The following is an 18,269-nucleotide window of genomic DNA, read 5'->3' as shown; positions in this document are numbered from 1 at the left end:
TCTACGTGGCTTATTAATCTCCATTGTTCCTGCTGATGCTATTACGTGTATTATTATTTCCCTATTTTAGTAAACTTGGTGATGTCGTATTGTCTGGCTCAAGTCCCAGCACACAAGTTAGTGGTAATAACACTGACCAGCTAGTTATCTGTGCTTTGGTCCCCTTGTATTTAAAATAGGAATATGATTGTATAATCTTATAGGGCTATTTTGAGCACTCGGTGCTTCACTGCATGTAAAATGCTTAGAAAAGGGGGTGACTGTTATTATCCCCATTAAACATCTGAGAACACTGAGGTTGAGAGGAGAGGGAATGATTCTGGGATCGCTAGCTTAGTGCTTTTTCTTTGCTCTGAGAAAAACGTGGAGGATCTTTTCATTTCTTTTAAGTTATTATCTCTCTTGACAGCTGTCAGTCTTAAGAAGCAGAATGGCTGTAAACTTGATGAGAACAAAGAGTTGAGAGCTTGCTTAATCAACTTGGGTCCTGGAATGCATGGAAAGAAGTTTCCTTGCCAATTGAGGTATTATCTCAGTTTGGGAGCTAAAGCTTAGGTGACAGTGGAGTTATTAATGAATGTCACAGGCACCACCATCGAGGCTGAAGCCATGTCTACCACTGGTTGTCACTGAGGCTGAATCTGAGCAGTTTTCCTGTTGCATGCAGCTCCAAGCAGATTCAACCTGAGTGATGTGAATAGCCAAGTTCTGGGTACATTAGGAAAGAAAATAGTGTTTTGAAAAACATATCATTGCTAGTTATTGATTGGGCTAGGATGGAGAGTGGAATAGAACCTACAATTTTCTAAAGCAATTGTTTTCTCCAGAGACATAGCAGAAGGCTTCATTAGGTCAAGTCCAACAAGGTCCCATGTGTTTCAGATTTAAAAAGTTGGGCCAGGTGAGGAGAGTGGTCACCAAGTCATTCTCCTTCACCTTGTCCCATATCACCTGACCTTCACTGTCGTGATGCCTACATTTTCACCACTAGGAATTTATCTTTTTGGGAATGTCTAGTGTTTATTTAAAAAAGAGTAATTTAATTTGCAATATGTTCAAAAGGGCACTAGCAGGAATGAAACCATCTAATGTATAGGGAAGTTTCTTGTTCTCTGTTCAGACATAACAGTCAACCAGCTACCCTGTGGCCAATGAAGAACATGAATATCGGTAAAGAGCCTTGGGCAGAGAGAGGGTGAGCATTATTTGCTGATTCATGATTCTACAAAAGACCAGGGTTGCTCTATGCTTTCTGCTTAGCAAAGAGTGCTAGAAGTTCTGGTTAACTTAGTACAGGGAGTTGTCATCCAACATAGGAGTACGTCCCACTCAGCTAAGATAACTAAGAGTTTGTTCTTCCTCATTCCTTCTTCCAGCATAAGAAGCAACAGCTCACTTATGGGTTGAATAGTTCCTCCCCCAAATACCAAGTTCTGACCCCCAGTACCCGTGAATGGGACCTACTTGGGAAATGGGGTCTTTGAATATGATCAAGTTGAGCTAAGATCATAAGGAGGAACTTAATCTGATATGAGCATGTCCTTATAGAAAGGGGAATTTTGGCCACAGGGAGAATGAAATGTGAACATGAAGGTGGAGATTGGAGCGATACACCTTCAGGCCAAAGAATGCTCAAGACTGCCAGCAAATCATCAGGAACTGGGAAGATGGCCTGGGACAGCATCTCCTTTACAGTTCTCAGAAGGAAGCAATGCTGACAATGCCTCGATCTTGTGCTTTTGCCCTCCCAAAGTGTGAGGCAATGAACTCCTGCTCCTTCAGCCAGCCAGTTATGAAACTGTTAGAATAGCCCTTAACAACTAATATGCTACTGAACAAGATGATGATGATCGGAATCTATGGTGAGGAAGCATAAGAGAAACTAGGCACTTTGTTAGTGTTGTGGTCAGGGTATACAGGGGAATAGATTTAATAGAGGACACATAATTTATAGGAATATTTTATAATATTCACCCAAAGAGTCCAATACCGAAGAGTGCAGAGATCTGTCCACGTGCTAGAGACTCCAGGAATCCAGTGAAAGCCTGGATCCAACAACAATGGCCTTCACGAGTCTAACTGAAGACCTCAAGTCCATGGCAGTGTCCTCCATGACTCAACTGGAGGCCTAGAGCCCACAACAATGTCTCATGTAAGTCTGTTCCAAGGATCTGCACTGGAAAGGCCCAAAGATCAGTGGTGGAAGCCAGAAAGTCTATGCCAGTGGGATGAAGGATCTGCACCAGCAGGCTCAGGGATATACACTGGAGCCTGGAAGTGACACTCAAGATAAGAACCAGAGCTCCCTTGAAAAGTGCCACAGCCATCCTCAGGGATTCTGAGGACCTGAACTTCTCCAATGATGAGAACAGCTGAGTTCATAACAGGGAATCCAGCATGACTATCTTCTCCAGGAGAATCAACAGCACACCTTCTTCTCGTCCAGTTCTCCTTTTATGTTGCTAACGAACTTCAAGTGGGCCTTCTATACTCAGAACCATACTACGAAGAAAACAATATGCAATGTATTAATTACTGTAACTGTCCTACTAACCTGTTTTGAAACTGTCTCATTGCTCTTTGTTTCTCAAGAAAATTAATGTCAAAAAATCAGAACTGTACTTACTCACTTGAACTGGGTGTTACAAGTTGTCCATTAGTTAATCCACCTCAGTTAGACAGATGATAACCAAAGATCAGTTAGTTTACCTGGGCAAAGAGGGAAGAGTGTTCTTGGTAAATAGAACAACATGTGTGTAAGGCCAAAGAGCTGGCTGTGGCACTGCATGCCTGCAATAACATCTGTGGTGATGAGCAGAGAGGCTGCACAGGTAAAGGAGGTCTGGACTGTGAAGAACTTTGTAAGCCATGATAATGAGTTTGGCTTCCACTGGCAATATCTGGGGTTGGTTTTAGTCATAGCTTTGACTCACAAAGGCTGTCATCTAGTATTTTGTTCTCAATGCTCACATAGGTCTAGTTGTGGACTTGGAATCTTATATTTCTTCTTTTGGAGAAGAAAAGAGGTTGACAAAGCCAAAGGAGGTTGTGGTGTCTTGGAAATTCCCTATAAGCCTGTCCCCTGAAAGGAACGTCGCTATCTTACCAAGGAGACCAAATACGTAATTGGGTTGTGCTCTCTAGATGTGCCACACTATCCTTCCGATGTAGGATCACCCTTTCTCAATCCATCCTCTGCGCTAACAGGTCCTCAGTGGACCCGTGGGAGCTTTCACATGGCTCCTTTCACATTTTCCATTCTAATCCCATTGTACCTAGACAAACATGTAGGGGAAGAGGAGGGAAAAGACCAACAGTGATCTTCCCTAGCTGGTTCCTCTGGGACACCTTCTTCAGTGGCACAGGCTAGTGGCTGAGGGAGGGATCAAGTCGGTGATCGTGGAGTTTCATGGCGTGTCCCTCAGGTATTTGCCTAAGCTGTGCCCTTACCAGCTGTGTGCAATTGAGGGTTCTTGGAAGATTTCATTAACAGCCTCCTTGGTCCACTCTGCGTGCATATTAATGAAGATATTAAATATAATTGCATGTATACATTACTTTATATCGACCAAGTACCTTCAGAATGTTTTTATTCTTTTCTAAGTAAAATCTCCGAGAAGTTGCTTAGTGCCACTGTCTTCGTTCTACAGAGAAGGCCCTTGGGAGTTTGCCAATGCGTCCAGAATCCTGCAGCCAACCAGCCTCCCTCCTTACCAGCAGAACTACTCTCTCTCCTCTGTCCCCAAGCCCAGGTCTCTAGCTGTACCCGCTTCTTGGGACCCATCTGATCTCTCATGCCCTCTTGCCAAATTTCGGGCTCAAAAAAAAAATTCCAGACTCTACTCTCTGAATATTATTTGTATTCTCCATTCTTACAATTTTGCCTTTTCAGGTCAGTGAAGCCTGAGTCTTTCCCCTTAGTCAATCTGAATGAATTTGCAAGTAAAATTTCCTGATGGGCATCAAATATGTCACTGACCGTCCAAACACATGGTGTTCCTGGGCTGCCCCTGTCTATTCTGCCTCTTTCCCAAGCCTGTCAGTGGCACTGTGCATGTGTCTGGCATGATCTTTTTTTGTAAACAGTCACAAGGCAAACAGCATAGTTGTTTTTCTGGATGTGACAACTTTCCCCTTATTGTAGGAAACCTTAAACTGGAGGCTTTATGTGACAGTGTCCTTGAAAGAAATGGGAGAGAAAATAGACCTCATAAGGGAAGAGAGGCACTAAAAGTCACTCAGGTTTGTACCCCTATTCTCATCTGAGAAGCTAAATTAGGCATATGAATAGGATTACTTAGTTCTCTTGGCTTTAGTTTTGTCAGATGTCACATGGTGATATCAACACAAGCAGGAAAATATTGGAGACTTTCTCTTTCTTCATTATGAATGGTCCTTTCCTTCCCCAAAGGACCTAAGCATTCAAGGAAGGACTTGGGTGACACTAGTTTGATTTTACATTTAGAGCCCACTCACTAATGGCCTGCCTCCCCCCACTGCTCTCTTTCTGTTGCTTCTCTGTGCACACTCCAGCTCACTCTCCTCGGTCTCCAGCTGACTCTGTTTCCCTCCATCATCTCTCTCCCTGCCATTTTCCCCTCTTGCCATTGCCACCACCTTCTCATGATCTCATTCTGCTCCTTCCCAGCCCATGGCAGGGCCTCACTCTGCTATTGCTGTCGGGATCATCCTACAAGATTTCAGTCCTTCCTCCATGGCCCCCAAAGGACTGCTGTGAAGCGCCTGATGGAGTATTTATGGTGCAGGGTGGGATATGCAGAGCATGGAGACGTGATGGTGAAACCCCACCAGTGTTTCTGAGGGTGAGGTTGGGAGGCCTGAGAGGATTCACAGTTCTTTGAGGGAGTTGCTATCCAGTGAGGGACAGGCATGCCTGGGGGTCCAGAATGTGGTGCACCTTGTGGTTCCTGAGCTGAGAATTAGGATTATTAAACCAGAAATTGTGAAATCTGAGACTTGCCCACTTGTAAGCTAACAAGCTATTCTGTCACAGGTACAGGTTTTATTTGCACACTTGGATGTGTGGTTAGGTATGGCTATAGAGTCCCATACATAGGTATGTGAGCATGTGCTACTTGGTGCATATACACTAAAGACACAAGACACGGATCAAACACAAGATCATTGATTCCATATGGCAGAAGCAGCAACTGTTTCTTTCTTTGGTTTCTGAGTCCCTGTAGGGTATCATGGTGAGGGCCAAATGGCACCAGTGCATCTGTGGGTGTGTTAGCTGTGGACCCTCCAAGTGAGGAAGCTTTTCAATCTTATGTGGGACAGTTAGTGACCTGTTCATCCCCTCCCCCAAGGAGTGAGATGTCTTTAGCTTCATTCTTTATCTTCCCTTTAGAGATGTAAACACATTTTAAATATCTATATGTGAAAACATGGATTGTCACACACAAGTCACAGAGTTTAAGTCAGAATTTCGATGCTAATGTTTGGGGTGTTCTAGTGCAGATCGGTGACTTACCTGGTCTAACTCTCATGAGTTGTATCATGTGTGGGTGTGTGTAGGTTTTTGCCTGTATGTGATGGTTTGTTAATTAAATTGCAAAACTCAGCAACATGAGCAAACCTCCTTCAGGGGAGAAGGGGGAGACCTTAAATTTTGGCATGGTGGTGGGAGACGAGACATTCTCTATCTATGTTATACTGATCAGGAAACAAAATCTGCCTTCTGACCTGGAGTGAGACACTATATTTAACTTCCTAGGAGATTTACTATGCAGACACTCCAAGGAAGACTGTGCATGCAGCCCCTGGCTAAGGAAACCAGGACCATGAAGAAATGTGAGCTATTCATGGAGAATTGTTTCCCAGCAAAGATCTTCAGTACAAAGTGAGAAGCATAGATTATATTAGAAACATAGAGAATGTGAGAGGCCCACAGCACTGCTCTCTAAATCAATGCCCAAGGCAATGCTCACTCCTAATCAGAGTTATCTGGTGTCAAACTCTAGGCTGTGTGCACTACGCTAGTCATCCTGAGTCCCTTCTAGCTTCAGAGAATAGGGTTTTGTGCGTTTTCTTTTCTGTGCTATCTTTGCTACTTTTGTGACTCTGTATCTATTTATATCTTTATCTCTCTCCAAGGGAGGGGAAAAGGCGAGCATATCTGCTGAAGTAATTTTGTGATTTGAAGTTTTCTTATGAAGCAAGTTTGTAATCCTACCAAATAACACTCTCAATTCAATCTTTAGTCCATGAGAACTTCAGTTATTAAGCCAGAGTTGCTTCCTTTCCAAGCAGGAATTGGGGGAAAAATAGTTGCCCCTTGTTACATCCTGTTCTTATTGACTACTACAGGGATCTTTCAGATTTCACTGGATTAATGCAACCATTCAAGGAGATTTCCAAAGAAATATAGTGCCAGGAAATGTGTGCTTAGAGAAGAGACTCTCGCATCAGTACAGACAAAGTCTGAGATGTTAAATGTCTCTATTCCTTGGTATGTGTGGAGGTCTGGAATGTGTTAGAGTTTCTGCTGGAAAACTGGTTATATATTACTAATACTGAAGTGAAAGGAATCAAGAGAATAATTGGAAAAGCCTATGTAGCCTTGGACAGTTTCCTAGCCCTTTTGTGCCTTGGGTATCCTCTCTTGGAAATGAAGAAGGTAATGCCTGCTTGGCTGACTGCCTCTTGGGGAACACTGGCAAAGCAATTGAGTTCATGATCAGCGTAGGAGATACTCAAAGCAGAGATGATGGACAAATTCCATTTGCCTTCATTGCCCTACATCTCATTGCCCTCCTGTCCTGCTTCTTACTCCAGCCAGTGGAAGGACTGCCCTCTGTTTCTGACAGGCTCATCCCAAGAGGTGTTTGCCTTTCCTCTCTAAATAGTGCAGGACTTCTTAAGTCCCTGATGGAGAATTCTGTAGTAGATGATGAATAAAAGACCCAACTCCCACCCCCAAGTTACTGGGTGAGGGAGGTGTGAGAGTGTTACTGCCACATGGTTGTGATGACACTGTGACTTCAGTGGGTTCAAGGTTTTTTGATTTAGAGAGTATATGAATATTGGCAAAGACAAACTCATTGCTTTTACCATATTCCTAAAATATAGAATTCTTCTGTGACCTCTAGTTACTAACTACATGAGGATTTCTTCCCGTCTAGCAATTCTTTTGTGCCTACCAGCCTGGTATCCTCTAAATTCAGCTCAGTTCAATTCAGTTTGATTCTATTTGATTCAACTCAACTCAACTCAACTCAACTCAACTCAACTCAACTCAACTCAACTCAACTCAACTCAACTCATTTCAGCTCCACCTCACCTCACCTCACCTCACCTCATCTCACCTCACCTCACCTCACCTCACCTCACCTCAGTTCCCATATGCTCTATGGGAAGATAGCACCAAACCCCACAGTCCTCAGCCTGGTCCCCAAGACCATGCCCACTTCAGGTGTAACTCATGAGTCCCAGGTTGGGACTTGTACTTCTGACCAAGAAGCTATAAATTAAAAGTTTCCATGGTAACCCCCTTGGATTCATTTATTTTTTAAGAGAAGTTCACAGAAGAGAAACTATTTACATCTTTATAAGATAGACTATTACAAAGCTATTATAGATGAACAGCCAGATAGAGGTGAAACATAGGTGAAGTGTGGCATAAGGGACATGGAGCTTCCATGTCCTTTCTAGGTGCTCCACCCTTCAGGAACCTTCAGATGGTCATCAATGCCAAAGCTCCCCAAACCCTGTATTTTGATTTTTTATGGTGGGGTCATTTTGTAGGTGTCATTGATTATATTACCAGCCATTTGTGATCAGTCCAGTCCTCAACTTTTCTCCTTCCTTAATGGTTTGGGGACTAGGAGTGGATGTCACAATCTTGTATTCATCCTTGGTCTTCCAGGAGGCTAGCCAGCAACCTGACACTATCTAGGGACAATGCCCCAGCTCCATTACTTCCATCATTCATATAATTAGCACTCAGAGGATACCCATAAACGTAGAGAGTCTAAGAATGTTAGGAGTTGCATATCAGGAAGGAGGGAAGATATATACTGTGAAATATGTATTTCACACTATTATAGAGAGCCATTTCCTGGCCATGTACGTGTGGCGCTAAAGGGTATAGCATACATGAAGTGAAAGCTGGCTGTGCCCACAGATCAATGATAATTAATACAAAGGGTCCCGGGATTGTATCTGAAATTCTATCCTTATTCAGCTGCTAATTATTTGGTATGTGACTAAAATCTTGGGAAAATACTGGAAGGGGTTTATGATGTTGGAAATATTGTTGATTCCTTCTTGTATCTGAAGATGATTGAAAAGTTTACCAGGAAACTACCCAGCCAGCTTGCTGGCTTTTTCCTTTTCTATCTCCCAGCCTCCTTCCACAGTATTTATTTATACTTCATTTATAACCGAATATAAGCATCTTTGAAATCAAGCTTGTTGGCACATGTCTAAACACTCCTTAACTGAGAGAGCTATTCACAGAAACATTTTTAAGTGCTCATAAACTAACATGTAGATTGACAAATCCTCATCACAAGTTTCAAATCAGGATCCTGACACTAATATTTTGGGATGTTCTAATGCAGGTCAGTATTTTTCTTGGTACAACTCCTCATGGACTGTATCGTGTGTGTGTGTGTGTGTGTGTGTGTGTGTGTGTGTAGCTGTATGAGATCTTTTGTTAACTAATAGCAAAGCTCAGTACTCAGTAAAAGGTTACTGGAGAGTTGTATGTCATTATTGTAGAGTTGTTCAGACACACAAATAAGCCACATTGTCCAGGGTGAGCTCACCAGTCTTGACTCACTGCAGACACAGGACTCTTAGGATTCTGGTGGTACATGGATGCTCCTTTATTTCCCTCTTTATCTCTAGATAGAAAGGCTTTTGAAGCTTCCTCAGGTGAAAAAACTTTGTTGCTGTGGCTGGTATGCAGCTCCTTCTGCTCAGGTGTCCTCTCAGGCTCTAACTTAGCTCATGTTCAGGTAATCCTGGTAATGAGGCATTTGCCTCTGCCCTGAGGGACCGTTTTCAGCATCTGGACATCCAGCGGTTAGTCATGGAACAGAACCTTTGTGTAAAGAGGTAAATTATCTGTAAAACTGGGAAAAAGAGGTATGTGGCAATGACTCATGGGTTGCTTTAAGAATGCAGGGCAGGTTCAAAGCTTTCCAATATATTTTCTTCCAGCTGTCAGGCACGTCAGTAAACTGTGAGAACTGCCAGCACCCAAATCCTAATTTTTTCTTTGTTTAAGAAAATACATTTAGCCTTTAGAATATTGAGGTGTGCATTTCCAGATCACATCCTCAACAAAATTTAGGAAGTCTGTGAAGTCAGACCTGCTCTAAGACCAGTTTTTCTCCCATTAAGCAGGCTATGCCTTGGGGATGGAAAAATTAGTTTCAACTCCAGCTTTTACTTAGGAGCTGAGTGATCTTTGGATATCCTTCTAATGAGATGAGGAGAGTAGAACTTTCCCCGTGGGATTGCATGAAAGATAAGCGAGATAATGTCCTAAGCATAAGGCCTGTTGCATTCATTGTCTTCGGTTTTGGTCACTTTTCTCATTGTTGGACAATATACTTGTAACCTGCAATTTAAAGAAGATATTTAATTTTTCTCATGATTTCAGCAGGTTCAGTCAATGGTCAGCTGGTTCCATGGCAAGAACATCAAGGTGGAGGGGCACAGTGGACAAAGCTGCTCAGTTGAGGGTATTTGGATCAGAGGAACAGTGCTTCAGAGAAAGGGGCCAAGAATAGATGGTGAGCAAGGTCATGCGTCTATGATCCACCCGGACATATAGAGTTCTTTAATCCCTTAGGTAGTTCCCAAACCAATCAAGCTGATAATTACACTTAATATTCACGAGCCTTTACTTTCTTTTTCTAGGCAAGAGGCTCATCCTCCTGGTCCTCTGCGAAGTTATCCCTGGATGTGCAATGGTCCCTTTAGATGCCTGATCATCCAGGGGTATCTGTGGGATGGGTGGAATACTGCCAGTCTCCAGAGTAGCTGCTTTGCCTTGTTTCTATTGTAGAGATCAGTGACATGCAAAGGCAGAAGGTTGGCACTCCTGGGGTGCCTGTCACCAGGTGCTACATCACTGTGTCTATGTGTTCTGATGCACAGATGGGGGGACTTGTCCATTTTACTTTTCTTAACCAAGACATTAGAATTCAACAAATTGGACAACAAGAGTAATTGTTCTGGGAACTGACATCAACTGCAATGAGAAAGGACCTTCGCTGCTGCCCCCGTCTCTGGCTGTGTCCCAGGATGTGCTAAGTACAGCATCTGTTTCTCTCCAGCTTCCATTCTCAGATGTCTTAATTTATTTACTTGTTAGCAATAACAGGAGAATTTGTACTTTGTTGTGTTCTGCTTTAGTTTACCTTCATCATTACACATCAAGCGATCCCTTGGCAAAATTAATAAATGACTGTAATTAAATATAATTCTTATTTGGTAGGGTATTTTTGCTTCTAGCATTGGCAGTTCTTTTAATGACAGTGGCCTTTTAATTTAAACTACATCCCATAGGTCTAGTCCTTATTCTGCACTACTTTGAGCACATTACTTGCTTGAGAATTGTGATGAGGATGGCGTGAGTTGGTGGAAGCTTATCTAGTCTTGAACCACAGCTTTAAAAACAAGATGTCTTTTCTAGAATAAGACCTTGGAGTTTCATAATGTGCAGTGCTTTTCAAGGACCTTACCTGTGTGGAATTTGGCACTGATAAGAATATTTATGTGTTCAATCTCAATGATATTCATTTGCTTATTAAGTCATTCAACAAATGAGTTAAATGAATGAAGTAAGTCTTTAGGAGACACATTAGTGAGCTAGAAAGAAGCTGGAATGAACCTGACTTAGGCAGGGGTCATTAAAATCACTCGTTAGATTAGAAGGTACATGGAGGGAAAGTGAGAGTGAGTTTGGATAAGAAAGTTCCCCAAACATGGACATACCTTAATATGTTCCAAAGCATATGATTATTATTCCTGCTCCTTTCTTCCACTTTCATCAGTGGTTGGCTTATTTGTTCCTCTCCTGAAACAGATTATTTTTAAATTAAATATATTTCGGGGAAATGCTTTGACTTGGGCACATTAGCCCTCTGGGCCCCCTGTCCCTGGGAAGGCCTTCTCTCCCACCCCAGACTGAGTAGCTCTTCCAGTGCTGCTCCTAAGCTGGACCTTTCCCATTCACCCTCTCTGCCCACTTCCTTCAGTTGGTTTGGAATATGTCAGCAAAACTCATGTTGCCAATCCACCCACTGAAGGCTTTTCCTGTATCATTTCCAAAAGTATCCTTGGGCTCACTTATCATCCTGATGCCAGTCTATGAATACAGTTTTGTGATGACTTAAAAATAATCCAAATGGGGCATGGCATATGTCTGGACTCCTCAGAAGTGGAGGCAGAAGGATCACAAGTTCAATACCAGCTCAGGCAACTTAGAACCTTTCTTTAAAAAAAAAGACTCAGTGATAGAATCTGGGCTCCATCCTTGATATTCAATAGCCAAAAAAACTAAAAAAACAAAAACAAAAAAAAACCACAAAAACCCTCTAATGATGTTCCTTACCTCAACAACAGAAACTGAGTTGGTGTGGTTCCTTGGATACAGAGGCTACTTTCCTAAACCTTTGAAAGAGTGTTTAGTTGCCTACTTCACCTTGCTGGATGACTAGTCTTCGTCATCGTCCTCTTCTCTTCTCTCCTCCTCCTCCCCCCCTCCTCCTTCTCCTCGTCCTCCTTCTTCTCCTTCTCCTTCTCCTGCTCCTGCTCCTCCTCCTCCTTCTCCTTCTCTTTCTTCTTTCTTTTTTTGATTAGTCTTCTGAACATGGAAGAGTGAGTGTGTTTTGCTCTTCTAATTCTTTAAGCAACAACAAACACACACGTGCACACACACACATATACATGTACTTGTAGAATGATTGCTGTCACTTATGTCTATTACATGGTGGGCATTCAAGAAATTATTGTTTTTCTTTTCTGCTATGATGGTGGGTGCATGATATGTATTCAATGTATTCTTATGTGTTAAATATATTAGAAGCTCAGATGCCCACTAAGTACAATGTAGAAGAAAGTCGTCTTGGCTGGTCATAGATATGGGAGTTAGACCAATAGAAATCATGGGATTCTACTTGCTCCTAAAGGCCACTGTAGTTATCTCTGGGGTTCTTTTAGTCTTGCAGGGACTCAGTGAACTTTGCTGAATATACTTGGTTAGAGCCAAAGAACACTGACCTCATCCAGCCAGCCTTCATACATTATTTTGTACAGGTCATTATACAAAATAGAGATGTTCAGCACTGTCCATTTATAGATACTCTTAATCTTTACCTATGGAGTTAATTATTTGCAACTTTTTAGGATTCCTATTTATGTGCTTGATTATTTGTTATTTATTTGAGTAAGGAGAGTCTGAATGAAGTATAATTGTGACTGGAGAATAGGGGAAGAGGCTGACGGGAAGGCAGAAAGGGAAAGTAAAGGGGTTTGCATGACCGCAGATCCTTTTAGGGGAGAGATTTCGGCTGTCACTGGTTTATCAGTCGAAGGGGCTGGATTCTGTGGACACTAAAACCAGACAGTATAACTTAATCTCAGAGGAAAAGGGTCTATTATGTTTTTATTCTTAATACTTTTTAAATTAAAGCAAGAAAAATTAAAAATTAAACTAGAATTCATAAAGGCAATCTGTATACATTGTAAAAATGTTCACATGTTTATGCCACCATAAAAACTAAAATTATCTTTTGGATCCCAGTCTCTAGTGATAAAATCTTAAAATGCTTCCATTCTCTATTTTTCTGTTTTACTACCAGGATTCTAATATGCTTAGCTTATAAAATTTAGACAGCATCTCCTTATTTCTTGCTGTGAGGATTTAGAGCCATATACATACCTCCACCCATCATTCCTGTTCTAGATGTTTATTTGTATACTATTCTTTTTCTATATAAAAGTACATTCACATTCCTGTTCTGTTCTTTCAATATAATTGGGATTTTCATATCCTACAGTTCCTTTGGATGGAGTGTTTACTGTTTATTTTTTCAGTTGTTTATTTCATTCCATGAATATTGAGTGACTTTTCTGTGCCAGGTACAGGCCCATGTGCAAGAGTTCACAGAGCCATGTGCAAGACCATCTGGTCTGGAGCTACAGTGGGGACTACTCGAGTGTCTGTGATCAGCTGCAGTTGGCTACCTAGGTTTGTGGCTCTTGGCTGGACTCTCACAACTTGGGAGCTTTAGTTTGGATGATTTCCATGTTTTCTTTCAACCTCCAATAGGAAAACATGGGCTTACTTTTAGGTAGATTGGATAAATTCTTATGGTGATCATAGCAAACAGTGGACAGAGATGATACCTCCTGAGTGAGACTTAGTGCTGGAGGCCATACCCCATCACTTCTCCAATGTGTTGACCAAAGCAAGCCCCAAAGCCAACTCAGACTCACAGGTTGGAGAGATGGACTCCATAGTCTAGTTCTGGATGAGAGGGACTGCAAACTCACATTTCAAGTGTGTGTTGGAGCCATTTTAGTAAGCAATCTAACACAGCAGATAAGAGGTTGGGTATGGAAATCTGTTAGGAAGTAACATAAGCCCTCTTGGCGAGAGAAGGATACTACCTTAGGCAGGAATGGACGTGTGAGATATTTTGCCAGTTGTTTGGTATGGAAATGGGAATCAGGGTAGAGTCAAAGATGAGTGCCAGGGGCCTAATCTCATGGAGATATTGAAGGTAATAGGATCTTCAGCCAGAAAAAGTAGGGTGTGTGCAGGAGGTGAGTAGGGAATCGGTGAAGTGTGACAGGAGAATATAAATTTACTATTTGACATGCTGGAGCTCCTCTTTAAGGAGGACTTTCCTGTACTTGGTTGCATATTAAAATCACCTAAGGATTTAAAAAATTTGATAATTAAGTTTCATCTCAGTCTGATTAAATTTATGAGAATGGGGCCTGGTATTATTTAAAAAATATTCCCAAGAAATCCTAATGTACAGCAAGGTTGGAATCATTACCTAGGCTGGTGTTCTTCTGCTCATTTATTAAAATTGCCCAAGGAACTACTAAAGAATACTGATGTCTAGGTTGCACCACCAAATCATTGGCTTAATAGGTCTGAGATAGGGCTTTGACATGTGTATCAAAATAAAGCCTCTCTTGGTAAATTTAATGTACAGCTAGTGGTGAGAACCACTGACCTACATAGTTACTTTTCACTGTGAATAATCAATGCTTTCAGGGTTGCAAGCCATGGGCAAGGGGCAGTAGGACAGAGTCTTTGTGAGCTGTGGGTAGGTCCAGAATTAGCATGAAATTGCTGTGTGCCAGCCAGGGCACGGGGAGAGGAGCGTCAAAGGAGAGAAACAGGGACTCTGAAGACCTAACCTGGATCCGCACCTGCTCTTTGGCAGTGTTGATCTTGCTTCAAGGAGAGATGTTGGAAAACTGCCCTGAAAAAGTGCAGCTACAAAAATATCAGGACTCTATCTCGATTCCTGTCCTCCAATTTATATTTAGTCTTCTCTGTAGTGGCACCTGGAAAAATTCAACTCTCACTATATACTTTGAGGAGGTCAATTCACAATGCCTTGAGTCTTAGCATGTGAAAGCTTTCCTTGGTTGTAAAGCCAGACTGCTTCCTGCCTGATGTCATCCTGTGAGTCTGAGCCTTGATCTTGTCACATCTTGGATAATTGCTGAGCCTGTTGCTGCTAATGTGTTCTATTTGTAGCCTAACTCTCTGTCTATAGGCAGACACTGGGTCCATGATAGAATATTTCAGTATTTAGATATTTTTTCCTATTCATAAGTCATTCTTGGCAGAACTTTAATCATTTGGGTCTTCATCTGGCCTCTCTGACTTTCTTCTAGTTTATTCTTGGCCTCTATCAGCTTCATCTATTTTGGAGGAATATTTAATTGCATAAAAGAGAGGTCGACTCTTGTTTAGCCCATTCCTGTTTACAAGACTTCTCAAAGTGGGCATCAGAATTCCTTTGGGCTGGGAGTATAGTCATGAAAAGGTCACACTTTTGAATTTCACCCTGAATCTCTGAGGAGAGAGCTCTGGCATCTTTATTCCTCAATTTTTTGGTGACTTTTTTCTTTTTCTTTTTCTTTTTTTTTTTTTTTTTTTGCGGAACTGGGGATTGAACTCAGACCCTTGTGCTTGTCAGAGAAGTGCTTATTCCACTGAGCCATCTCCCTGGCCCCCTGGTGATTCTTATACATGTGAAATTTTATAGTTATTTCTAAAATGACTTCTTAGAGGAGAAGTCAGGGAATTTGGGAAGGAGACAGTTCGCTCTACAAACCTCATTGATAACCAAGGAACAGACCTTCCTTAAAGAGTTTCGAATAAAGTTCCATGCTAGAAATCACCATTTCATGTCAGTCTTGATTATCAGGAAGGCTGGTCAATTGATATACATCAAACTGACTCATCTAAGATGTAAGCAAAAGCAAAAAAAAGATAAATAGTAAGTATAACAGATAAATAGGGAGGCAGAAAAGCGAAACATAGACAAGGAAATAAGAACCAAATATGTAAAAGAGGTCTAGTGTCATCCATGACAGTGCCTCATACATTATATCTTTACATTTTAAAGCACTTTAAAGTGTAGGAAATCTTTCTATACATGATCTCCCGAGTGTTCTGGCCAGGATTAATATCCCTGTTTCACATGGGAAAACTGGGACTTCCGGTAGCAACTGGTAGCTGCTGAATGACAGGACCAAGACCGGAACTCAGACACAGTGAGCAGAGGCAAGTGGATACTGTGGTCCTTCCGAGCCCACATGAAAAGGTCTACAACTTGGGCTGTCCCAAGCCTCACAGGGACCTTACATGTTCCAGATGAAATAAAAATGGTCAGTGCTGCCTATACACACCCCCTGACCCCAACACTGCACACCAAGAAATGCAGATATAGCTGTGGAATCTGGAGGAAGTTTCCAACCCTGCAGCAGTTACAGGCAGAATGAGTAGGTTTAATGGAATCCATAAGACAAATTCAGGTCCTGGGACCATGGTCACAGCTTTGCCTGCTACCACTGACTGTAACTGAGGGCAGAGAATCCTAGCGGGGCTTGCTGCCTTGTACCCCTTTTTTGCTTACTCTTCTAGAGCACACCATTTCACTCCAGGTCAGAAATGTCACCAGCCATCGTGAGACTACAGTGATAACTAACCTGGGTATCGCTGTTGCAAGTTTATATAAGCTTTAATGTCCATTATTTCTCTTGGCCATTAAAAGAGATGATATAGAGTATTACAATGTCTGTAGTTGTAAGAATATTGGTTCAGGATTGCTTGCCACACTAGACCAGCCACCTCTCCCCATGAAGAACGAAAAATAATGCATGCACAGCGTGGCTGGGGCAGAAAAAGGGGCACTACTATTCCTGAGGCTCAGGCTCCACAAGTGCTGAGCAGCATTCTGGTGAACTGGGCTGCACTGCATGCAGACTCGAGGCAGATGGGAGCAAGGGGAAAGAAACCACACTTCTGATTTTACTTCACTCCTTTAGATTAGAGCACCTAATCTGCACCTGCCCACTGAGACATTTCCAGGGAAAATGGAGTGGATGGAAAAGATGGAGCCTAAAGCTTCAGAGCTCTAATTCTGTGCTCTGTGAAAAGACTCACTGAAAGAGAAGGCCCACAGAGCCTTAGGAAGCACCGCCCTAGGCTCCAGGCCATACTTTATGTCTTAAGACCTGGGAGAGAAATGGAACCCTTGGTGGCAGAACTATTTCAGTGATGAAGTCCATTTGCTTTCTCCTCCTCTCACTAGCATCTAGAAGTGTGTAGGGCTGGAGGGAGATTATGGGGCTTAGAGCCCTACTTGTGTTACCAGCAGCCACATTTTGCTACCAGGAAATTGGGGGTCATGGAGGTTGTTACTTACTTATGTCAAGGCCATTTGTTTAGCATGTGAAAGAGTCTGATTTGAACTCTTGGATCTGGCTAAAAAATTTAGAAATGTTTCCATTGTATCTCCCAGTCTCTTTACCCACCATCATCTCTTTCTTATGAGGAAAATCACATCTGCTCTCCTGAGCATCCACTCATAGGACTATCATTAGAATATTAAAGAGAAGAATATTGAAGAATATTTTTTCCTCTACTTCATGTTTGCACAAGAAAGACATTGTGTCCATGTTTGGCCCCCAGTCCAGTAGGCTCTGTTACACACCTTACTGCTCCATGGGACTCCATGGTATCTGTTCCACCTTGACATTCCACCTTGAAAGCTCATGTGAGCCCAATGGCCATGCTGTCCCCAAAAAGAGGAGATGGGATTTATTTTGGGAAAAAGGTCTATTTTAAGCTAAAAGACAGGGGCTCCCTGTTCTCCTGCTGTGCTGGCTTATTTCCTCTCCGTACTCAGCAAAAACTGAATATGCTCTAAACAATAGGTGACTCAGCCTTTGTTAAATCCCAGGTGAAATGGATTTAGCCAGCAAAGAGAGAATATGTCTTTTTTTTTTTTTCGTTCATTTTTCTTGGTTCTGTTTGATGATAATTTTCAGTGCTCAGTATTCTTTTCATCCAAAGATCTGTAATTAATTAAGTCTCACAACTCCCCTGGCAGGCAGAGCAGTACAAGAATGTTCATTTAAAACCAATCCTATTTGATACAGTAGGACTGTTACAAAGGCCCTTTAAAGGAAAAACCTTTGTATTGTGAAGTTTCTTTTTAATAGAGTAAATTAAGGGAGAAAGAGAAGAAGTTATTTTGCCTGGGCTGCCTGCTCAGTTATGGCCACAGAAAGAACCCTGAATTAGGAGCTCTGATACCTTTCTTGGGTTGAAACAGGCAGGTGAGCCAGTGCTACATAGAAAATCAGTAGCTTTAGATAATAATACATATTTATCATGTCTTCTAATTCCTGTGGGTCAGGAGTTCAAGAGTGGCTTAGCTGGGTGTCTCTCATGAGGTGGCAGTCAGGCTGTCAGCAGAGCTGCAGTCACCTGATGGCTTGGTGGCATGGAGGGTCTCCTTCTGAGGTGGCTCACTCTGAAGGATGGCAAGTTGGTGCTGGCTGTTGGCAGAAGGCCTCATTTTCCCACCACATGGGTCTTTGCAGAGGACTACTTCAGTGTCCTAATGACGTGGCAGCTGCTCCCCTATAGTAAGCAGCCCAAGGGAATAATGGAAGTGGCAGTGGGCTCTACTGTCTAGCATGGATACCACACTGTCATATCCTCAATGTCCTTTTTTTTTTTTTTT

The 18,269-nt window shown here is 42.2% G+C and overlaps 2 protein-coding genes across 3 annotated transcripts in view; both read left to right on the top strand.

The window, feature by feature from the left end:
• Nrxn3 (neurexin 3) overlaps positions 1–18,269 on the top strand; it is a 1,645,001-nt gene that overhangs the window by 203,371 nt on the left and 1,423,361 nt on the right. The window lies entirely within an intron of this gene.
• Positions 1–18,269, top strand: part of LOC105743451 (alpha-enolase-like) — a 112,971-nt gene that overhangs the window by 5,364 nt on the left and 89,338 nt on the right. Inside the window, exon 3 of the mRNA XM_012516801.1 lies at positions 4,145–4,242. Coding sequence (XP_012372255.1) covers positions 4,145–4,242 — 98 coding nt within the window. The remainder of the gene's footprint in view (positions 1–4,144; positions 4,243–18,269) is intronic.

The sequence above is a fragment of the Octodon degus genome, unplaced genomic scaffold, assembly GCF_000260255.1.
Source record: "Octodon degus isolate 3935 unplaced genomic scaffold, OctDeg1.0 scaffold00007, whole genome shotgun sequence".
In the NCBI taxonomy this organism is placed as follows: domain Eukaryota; kingdom Metazoa; phylum Chordata; class Mammalia; order Rodentia; family Octodontidae; genus Octodon; species Octodon degus.
This window is presented reverse-complemented; position numbering and strand designations above follow the sequence as displayed.